This window comes from Capricornis sumatraensis, chromosome X, assembly GCF_032405125.1.
Source record: "Capricornis sumatraensis isolate serow.1 chromosome X, serow.2, whole genome shotgun sequence".
NCBI classification, from domain to species: Eukaryota; Metazoa; Chordata; class Mammalia; order Artiodactyla; family Bovidae; genus Capricornis; species Capricornis sumatraensis.
In genome coordinates, this window is record NC_091092.1 from 113,851,169 (window position 1) to 113,861,273 (window position 10,105).

The following is a 10,105-nucleotide window of genomic DNA, read 5'->3' on the forward strand; positions in this document are numbered from 1 at the left end:
CAGCCTCCCCGGTGAGCTCGCCATGTAGCCTAACTTAAAACTACCTTCCACCGCCAGAATTTTATTGCCCTAAAGTCTCCAAGTACCTTGCCTCAGTGTATTTACACTAGACTCCTCATGAGGAAGCCCTCAATCCTCTCACCTCCTTACACCTTATTTTTATTGGGCCCCTAGATCTCAGGTCACCAGCTACTTTATATGAAGGCTGCTCTTAGACTCTAGAATTCTATAAGAAGGGGTTGAGTTTAGTTTTCTTAGCATCCTCAAAACCACCCAGAAGCCTTCCAAAGAGCAGATGCTAAGTTCATATTTGAACAACTATCGTGCAAGTGTGCAAGAAAGCAATATTACTGGGATTTCACTTCTCCCACATTCTTAAATAACCTAAGCCAATCCAGGTAAATAAACTTCAATTTTATAAAGACAGACTAAAACAAATAAACCAAGAAGTGAATACCTCTTAAGATTTTTTTCGGTATCTGATAATCACACAGACTTCACTGTGGAAAAATTCCCATTTTCACAAAAACATCCATATTCCAATATCATGTTGTCTTATTCCAAATGATAAGAAATGATTCATGGATTTCATTCTGTGCTATGTACTATGAAAATTCTTATTTTTCAACTTGATAAGCTGCAGTATATGTGGGAGCTGTGCCATTAGTATACTTGGACTCTGAAGCTAAACACATCTTTAATGAAAAGGAACAACATTTAAAATCAGAAGAAAGAAAAGTCTCCAATTTGTGCAAATTGTACAGGAACACAAATACGTTATATGCTGAATTTCCATGAGCCCCACCTTGGCCCTCCACTAGTGGGAAGATTGCCTGCTTTCTTGAAATGCAATGTGAAGTATCTGCTCAGAATTCACTAGGGGTGGGAGGAGCTTTGCACACGCTCTGGAAAGTGCACTGGCCCTGGCACCATAGGAGCCTGGCTGCGGCTCTGGCTCTGGCTCTCTCTTTCAGCTCACAAAGCCTCTTCATACCAGAATGGGAAGGCACTGGACTTGGTATCATTGACATTAGCCCCAAACTCCCACATTCTTTTATATATCTCTAACTATCATGGAAGCATCCCTTATTAGTTTACAAAATTGTACTCAATTCCTTTTTATAGCTTCGTAGTACTCCACTCTGTGGATATATCATGTTGCCTCAATTAACATGTGCATGGACATTTACGTATTTTCCTATGGTTGTGGAGGTCTCTTCAGGGTTAATTTCGGAAAACACTGAATTACTGGCTCAAATGTAAAAGCACATTTAATTTTCTGACATTACCATATTGTATTTACACTCTAATCTCATTCTTTGACATGTAGTTCTCAAAGAATGACATCAGCATATTCTCTAACACCATATACAAACGTAAATGGAAAATGGATTAAAGACCTAGCTGTAAGAGTGGAAAGCATAAAACTCTTAGAAGATAAAAAGAGCAGAACACCCTTTGACATAAATTTTAATAATATTTTTTTGGATCTGTCTCCTAAAGCTAGGGAAATAAAAGCAAAAATAAATAAATGGGCTGTAATTAAAGTTAAAAGCTGTTGCACAGCAAAGGAAGCCATCAAAAAAAAAAAAAAAAAAGAAAAGCCAACCTGCTATATGGGAGAAAATATTTGCCAATGATATCACCAATAAGGGGTTAATATCCAAGATATATAAACAGTTTACATAACAGTTTAAAAACAACAATCAAGATAAAGATGGGCAGAAGACTTAAATACAAATTTTTCCAAAGAAGACATATAAACGGCCGAGAGGCACATGAAAAGATGTTCAACATCGTTAATCATCATATGAATGCAAATTAAACCCACAATGAGGTATTTCCTCACACCTATCAGAAGGGCTATCATCCCAAAGGAAGAGAAGTGACAAATGCTGGTGAGCATGTGGACAAGATCTGTACACTGTTGGTGGGAATGTCAATGAGTCCTATTGTGTTATTCAAAGTTTACAGTATCGTACCTAACGGAGTAAGAAATAGCTGTGAATCATTGGTGATCACAGTTTTTGAGATAACACTTTAGTATAGAAACTGTTCATCATAGATGCATAGTGCTATTCATGATCCATGTCTGTGTGTGTGTGTTGTTCTTACCAATACAAGTGCAGCTGATCTAAGTTTCATGCTTACCTGTGGTACTTGAATTTCTTAATTGGATTCTGGACCTTCTATAAAGGTTATTTTGCTACTTATATACTGTTAAAATCTGGGCTGCGGAGGGGAAACAGGGGCTGGGAATTCCTGTTCCCCTCTATTGCAGATGCCACACAGACAAGACCTTTATTTTTTTTTTTTACATTTCCTGATATGAACAATTTCACTCACTGTCCATTATCATTGGCAAGAATCTACCAATTCTCTTGTCATGTCATCTTGTTTTGAACCACAAAAGGAGATTCAAGGATTTCTGATTCAATAAAAACACCTTTGTGCTTATACTGAATTACAGCAATAAATGGGATATACTTTGTTTATAAACACAAAAATGGAAGTCAAATTAACCTTCAGTTACAAGAAGCGTATTCCAATAGTGCCAGAAAGAAAGCCCTAAACAGAAAAAGATACATCTCCCAGTTACTGAGGCCAAGCAAGAACAAAAAAAGACATAAAATGTGCTCCCTTCAGATCCACCTTGGCACTCACTTACTTGGAATACTTACTTCTCTTTTCAACCCCAAGATGAAGGATCTGCCCTGGATGTCACTATGTGCGAGGAGCTGGCGGACTTGGTTCTGGAACGTGCCCGGCCCATGGCAGTAGCGCTCTGTCTCTCTCAGCTCTCGAGGCCTCTCTCTACCTCATCCTATGATGGAATTCAGGACCTCCCAGGGCTGACAGCACGAAGTGGACGCTACAGAACCCCAGTGGTTCTGGGTGGCTATTTCTTTCACTTCTTTTTAAGGGGCCTCACATATAGGTTTGACAGTTGCTACTCTGACCTGAGATTGCCCTCCTTAGACCAAAGGTCTCAAGTCCCTGACGACTGTCCTGAGACAACAGAGAAAAGAGATGCTCAGCTTGAGAGCTCTGCCTGAAGGCTTCTTACACCTCATATTCTGGGCTGTTGCTTTCCTCAGTCCAGTTGCATGGGTGTCTTCCTAAAGGCCCTTGCCCCTTTGATTAAAGCCTTCTTGGGAAATGCCACATCCCTGGAAGGCTCTGAGTACTTTCTCTCCTGCAGACCTTGCAGAGAAGGAATCCCTGTCCTAGGAGTGATAAGAGATAGGAAATCCATGGCATAAGTAAGGGGGCCCAGGTAGAGACCTGTGAGAGAAACAAAACGTGGTAACCTGTCCCTTCTCTCCTTCAGCCAGACTTCTCAGGCAACCTCTGTTCTAATCAATAACCTTTATATTTTAGATCTAACAGATTTCTTTTATACAAAGGAATGGCTGTGAGATGAGGTTTTTGAGTCCCTTACTGATCTTATAAGCTTATCTAAAACTGAAAACTTTCAGAGCTTTTAAGATGTTTGAACCCCCATGTGTGTGGGCAGATGATCCTATTGCCAGCAAACACTATCTCCTTTTTCCTCTCTTCATATGTCAGATTTATTTTGGCATTACTATTATTATTGCTCTGGCTATGGATTACAATATAATAGTTTGACCTGAGAGTCCCTCTTCTTAATGCTTCATACATTTCACAGTAATGAGAATAAAAAGGGAAGTAAGGGCACAAGGTCAGACCAGGCTTGCAGGAGTGAGAGGGTGAGCTTCAGACTAACTCAGATCAAGGGCCTGTGACCATCCCTGTCACTTAAACAGCCATGGAAAAGTTTGTCATATCGGTAAACTCTCTGAGAGTGCCTTGGGTTCTTTAACTGTGAAGGGAGTTTGACAAGCCCTGTCTGGAAGGACTGCTGGCATGTGGTGGTAACTGTAAAGCATCTGCCACAGTGCCTGGCAGGCACCATGACCCTCCCTTCTCATGACTTTCTAGAACTGACATCAAAGGGTAGGGCATGACTCTCCTTTGTCCCCTCTATTCAGGGATGAGTAGACCCACAGTCTCTGCTCGGGCTTCACAATTTGACTTCTGGTGGGGCCTGGGGAATCCCCTCCTTCTTGACCTGAGGCCTATCTCCTCATACCTCCCCGTGAGCCTGGAGGAGGAAATAAGGCGGCCTTATCTAGCCACCCCTACCCATAGTCTCACAAGAACGAACGCTGTGGCAAGCTCCCTGAGGATGACAGACGGTTCCTCTCAGGGTCCAAAATCAGGGTTCCAAATTGACTCTCAGCCAAGCCCAAGACTCCCCCTTCTGTTGACATGGGAACACCACCATCAGACCAAAACCCTAACGTTCCTGCTACTCCTCGGTCAGAGCTGAAGGGCCCCTTGGCCTGGTAAATCGGCCTGAGGCCTTCTGGGCTGAGAGTAGGGAACATACTGTGTGGCCATCCTGGTATTTGTGTTCCCACGTTCTTGCTGTCCTCACCGTCTTGGAAACATTCCCCAGCTGGAAACATTCCCTGACTTGCCTTAAAGCTTCTCCACCCAGGCCGGTAATTCCCTGATCCCTGAGGAAGAAGAGGAGTTTGCCTCATAGGGCCACCACAGGCCATGGTCTTCTGAGGCTAAGAATAGTGGAAGGAATATGTTCTGCCCCCACTGTTTTGAGGCGGGTGGTCTTTTCACGTCTTCAGGGTCCTTACCTTGACTTCTGGCACAATGTGGAAATCATCCTTCTGCTGAGCTTCGGCTGCTCCCTTGGATCAGGATGAGGTTCCTTACCTCCATGTGATCCTCTGGGAGGAAGTGAGGAGGGCTCACCACGTCACCCGGCCTAAGTGGCACAGTCTCAGGCCCGACAACAGGGACAGTGCCCTCTGTAGCCCCCTTCTTTCTGGGAGGGATCCTTTGCTGTCGGTCTGTATCATCAGTTGACTCCTGTTAGGAACTGGGTACCCTTCCTCAGCTGATACAGGCTCCCTCCATTAGCCCAAGGACTTTAAAGCCCTGAAGCCATTCGCCATCAGAAAATAAGGGATAAACCTAGTCTGAAAGCCCTGCCTGTTCCCTCCCAGGGCCCATCACATTTGCAGGACTTTCTGAGAATTTATCTGTAATGGAGTAGTTGGTTGCCACACTCTTCATACAGGACTGTACAAATGTCATGCCTGGGATTTCCACTCTCTGATGAAGAGCCAGCCTATAAACCAAGGTCATCTCCTTGAAACCCTCCAGGCAGAAGTCAGGAGGCCCTTGACTTGGCCAGCACTTACCTATGCCTCCCAGGGCTAGCTGGAGAGGAGGGACTAAGTGCAGCCCTGTCGGCTGTGGATTCAGGGGCTTCGTGCCCACACCCTGGGTCCTCACTTTGACTCTGCGCCCTTCCTGGGGCTCTATTCTCTGCAGATTCCCAATGTCCCCACCTTCCCAGGACCTGAGTTGAAAGTATTAAGCACAGCAGCCCAGATAGTTCTGGACTTCATGGGCTTGCCAATGAGGACGCGTCTTAAGGATCCTACTGTTCTGGATGGGTCTTTCCATCACCCTCATTCAGGTTAATCACCATCATTTCTGAGAGACTGATTCTCCCTACCAACCTCAGAACTCTGCGCCGAGACCAAGTTTCTTAGGTCTCCGAGAAGCCTGAAGAATAAGTGAGGCTATGCTAATAGGCTAAGCCTAACAGTTCTGAATTCCTCTGTGTCTGAGATCAGAAGGGAGTCCTGTCCCAGTCACCACCATCCCCCATATTCTTGCGTCTTGCTCTCCTCAACCCTCCTACATGGGGTCGTCATCTTGCTTTCTGTGTCTTGGATTAAAGGCCTTTGGGGAAATTCCACGTCTCTACAAACTCTTCAGCTATGTTTGCTCTGCAGTGCTATAGAGAATGGGTCCCTGTCCCAGGAGTGATGGGAGATGGAGAAGCTATAGTCCAAGGCAGGAGTCCCAAGACAGGTGGTAGTCCTTTAGGGAGAAAAAAGTAGATCAATATCTGCTCAGCCACGTGAAGATTCTCACGTCATTTCTGTTCTGATAGGTTTACTTTCTACAGGGAAGAGACTGTAAGGATGACATGGTGACTCCTTGGTCTTCAGAGGTTATCTAACATGGCCAGTGTACACACTAATACTGTCCCTGAATATTGTTTTTTTCACTTATCTATGAGTAGTGAGTAAGGGATACATATCTTTGGTTAAGGATACCTGGCATTCTTACTGCACTGGCTACATATTTTGATCCAGTAGCTTGAGCACAAGGGCAATCTTTTCTATCACCTAGGACAAATTATGGAGTCCTGAGAAAAGCACTGAAATAAAAGATACAGGGTGGGGACTTTCCTGGTGGTCCAATGGCTAGGACTCCAGGCTCCCGATGCAGGGGGCCCAGGTTTGATCCCTGGTCAGGGAACTAGACCACACGTGCAGCAACTAAGATCCAGCACAGCTATATTAATAAATAAATAAAAATAAACAAAGAAATGTCAAATGCTAAAAGTACTTGTTAAAAAAAAAAAGTCAAGGGTATGTCTCAGGTTGGGGGGGAGAACAACATTATGTGTGCCAAAGTAGTTCAGAGCAGGAGTCTATCGCCTGCTGTCATTTACCAGAGTTACGTATTTAAGCACAAAACCAAACTCTATGAGCCTTGGGCTCTCCACTGCGAAGGAAGTTTGATAAGCCCTTTCTTGTCAGATTGCTGGAATATAGGTATTTATGGAAAGCTTCTGTCACGGCGCCTGTCTCTATTGAGTCATTAGGAGCAACAGCAGTTATTACTATGAGTATCTTGACCTCAGATGTTGCATCAGCTGGACTTTTTTTCAATCTATCAGATGTCAGAAACTATGAAGCGTTCCAAGTGGGAAAAGAAAAGACCTAACCTCCCAAATCAGCCAAAATTCAGCTAAGCAATGAAACCAAAGTAATATGTTCTCTCCGACCCCTCTTTACCCTGCTTCTTTCTTGTTTTCGTGAAGTAGAGAGTATCTCAGCCTCTTCCATAGAATGACAGCATCTCTGAGAAACTATCATGAATGCACAGAGGCTAGCACTTCTTTTGACTAAACATCACCAGTACAAGCATGAAGACTTCTGAAGAGCAGATTCTCAATGGTTGTGTAAAACAAGAGGCCCGAATAAATCATTTGCTGTAATTTATATTCTCAAACATTCTTGAAAACCATAAAGCATAAGCAGAGGCAAGTATGTGTCTTTTACATTTACAAAGAGGGAGACTAACCAGAGAGTAAAGCAAGCCAAAAACTGTAGGAATTTCAGCTATCTCCCTAACAATGTATTAATGTTCTGAGCCTCTATTAGTGTGGTGTTTTTTGCATTTCTAAGGACACTCTTATCCTAAAGTTATGTTATTCTCACCCTGGATCACAAAGGTGATGTGAGGATTTCCAATATTTATTTGAGAAAACAAAATTTTTGCTCCTAAATCTGACAAACAGCAAACTGTGTGTGACCAATGTTATTCATATGCTTATAATAATGAATCTAAATGACCTTTCTGTTGAAAAATTTTAAGAACTGAAAATTGGAGGAAATACAGTCAACAAGTTATTGATGCATTTCAGGAACACAGATTGAAAGGCTTCTCCACGCACAAAGTGAACAATGAGCTTCAGACCACACTAGGGGCGAGATGAGCGGCTGGATGCGGCCCTGAGGCGCGCAGGGGTCAAAGCTGAAGGCCCAGCAGCAGCTGAGGGTGCAGTGCCAAGCCTGGCCGAAGCAGAAGGGCCAGCAGCGGCTGAGGGTGCAGTGCCAAGCCTGGCCGAAGCAGAAGGGCCAGCAGCGGCTGAGGGTGCAGTGCCAGGCCAGGATGAAGCAGAAGGGCCAGCAGCGGCTGAGGCAGCAATGACAGGCTTGGTCGAAGCAGAAGGGCCAGTGCTGGCTGAGGCAGCAGTGCCAGGCCGGGCTGAAGCAGAAGGGCCAGCACCAGCTGAGGGTGCAGTGCCAGGCCTGGCTGAAGCAGAAGGGCCAGCAGCGGCTGAGGCAGCAGTGCCAGGCCAGGATGAAGAGGAAGGGCCAGCAGCGGCTGAGGCAGCAGTGCCAGGCCTGAGTGAGGCAGAAGGGCCAGCCCTGGCTGCACCTCTGTCTCCGGTGCTCTCTACCTCCTCTCTCCAAGCCTCCTCATACTGTGGCAGGAAGGCAGTATGACCCGAATCCTTGACCTTGGCCAAAAACTGCAGGACTTTCATCTTGCTGGTTTCTGTCAGCAATTTAGGACCCCACAGGAACTCATAGCGAGGGGGATCACTGCTGGGCACCTGGCGGTACTCCAGATACCCTTCCTGCACCAGATCTTCTGTGATGAGCTTCCTGGGCTCTCCAAAGATGAAGTGACTTCTCCCATCATAGATGCCCAGCATATTCAGGAACTTCCAGATCTTCTCCTCAGGGGCATGGTTGCCATTCAGGTAGATGACACCCAGCAGAGGCATCAGAAGACCATTCTTTGGCAGCCCCCAGTCACCTCTCATAGACTCACTGTCGCTGAGATCTAGGTTGCTCACCAGGGTATAGCAGTGACTGTTGGGCCTGACTTCCTTCAGCACCAGGCCAAACACCAGCTCCATGTGCTCAGAGGCCCTGCTAAGGATCTCAGGGAATTGTTCCCTGTACCTTCTAGTGACTGCCTTCAGCATTTCAGACCTCTTAATGAGCGCCCTCATCGTATACTTACAGAGCATGTACTGCACCAACACCTCTGCCTTCCAGGTCAGAAGATCTGTATGAGAGCTCCCAGCAGCAGCTGAGGCCTGGGAGGAATTTTCCCCTTCCTGAACTTGGCCCTCGGCACCTACACCAGATCTCGAGCGTGCTGCGCGCCCGACATCAGATCTCGAGCGTGCTGCGCGCCTGACACCAGATCTTTTGCGTATATAACCTGCAGCAGCGCTGGTGGTGCCTTGGGCTCCCTGAGGCCCCTTGGAGGTGTCAGCAGCAGACGAGCTTGAGGGACCGCTCTCTGAATCAGGAGGGGAGGAGGAGGTGGTCTCTTCTCCCCCAGATGTGGTAGCCTGATCATGAAGACCCTGGATCTCAGCCCGGGCCTGGCGACGTTTCTCACGAGCACGGTGCTTACTCTTCTGCCCACGAGGCATGATGGCTGTGGTCAGGGACCGCAGGCACGAGTCTGGGCCAATAGACAGGAGGTGTGGGCACCTGGAGGATGGAGAATGAGCTGACATGAGCACCTTAAAACAGGGAGATTCTGCATTGGCTTAATCAAAGGCCGCCTCTGCAGGTGTCCTTGAGGACTCTGCCCTAGAAACCCACAAGGCTCCTGTTGTCCTGCTTAGCCTTTCCCCACACAATCCCACAGAGGAAGAATAGAGGCCGTACTTTTCCTCTGCGACCTCTCAGCCCTGCTTTGGATTCACTCAGGTGCCAGCAGGTGCCAGCAGTGGGGTTTTCTAAGTTCTACTTCAGTGTTATCACGTCAAGTCCTGGCGGAGCCTTGGCACCCTTCCCTCTGCTACACTGATGCCGACACTTTAGGCCTCCCCATGATCCAGAGATAAGTGAAGGAATGCCTCAGTCCACCTCCCTGCCAGGAGATAGACAACCAGTGCTGAGAGCTCATTAGGGTCTTTTCTACCCTGAGTTCACTGGGATCATCATGCAAGGTCCTTACCTCGGCTCCTTAAAACATTGGGCACCATTATCCATTTGCGGGCTGCTGTCTGCACCTTCAGACTAGACATTTCCCCTCCCGCAGACTTTGTATAACACAGTAAAGAAGGTGCTGAGCCTCGCAGCCCTTCCCTGAGATTTCCTGGGCTGAAATCCGAGGGCTGGCATGGGTGCACTGATTACTCACTCCGGTTCCTTATTGAGCTCCTGGTAGAGAAGCTCAACTTTCTCCTGAAGTGACGACTGCTTGATAGTAAAAGCCAGTCACTCTGTGTCCCAAAAGCAGGAAGTGAAGATGACCTTATCTTACCAAACACGGTCTTTGAGAACAAAATCTGGTACAGGCAGGTTGATGTCCCTGTGGACCCTCAAAAGATCCCAATTCAAGGTCTAAAATATTCTTTTGTTTCTGTTTTCTCCTATATGTCTTTTTGGAAATAAATTTATTTTTTACAATATTACAATATTAATTTATAATATTG

General features: G+C 46.1%; 1 protein-coding gene across 1 annotated transcript; it reads right to left on the bottom strand.

Annotated features, from left to right (window-relative positions):
• Positions 1-7,615: 7,615 nt before the first annotated feature.
• Positions 7,616-9,091, bottom strand: LOC138071537 (melanoma-associated antigen B2-like). The gene is made up of 2 exons (XM_068963063.1): positions 7,852-9,091; positions 7,616-7,659 (listed from the first exon to the last, which is right to left on the bottom strand). Exons 1-2 carry the CDS (start codon positions 9,089-9,091, stop codon positions 7,616-7,618), a joined length of 1,284 nt encoding a protein of 427 aa, XP_068819164.1.
• Between the last annotated feature and the right edge of the window lie 1,014 nt (positions 9,092-10,105).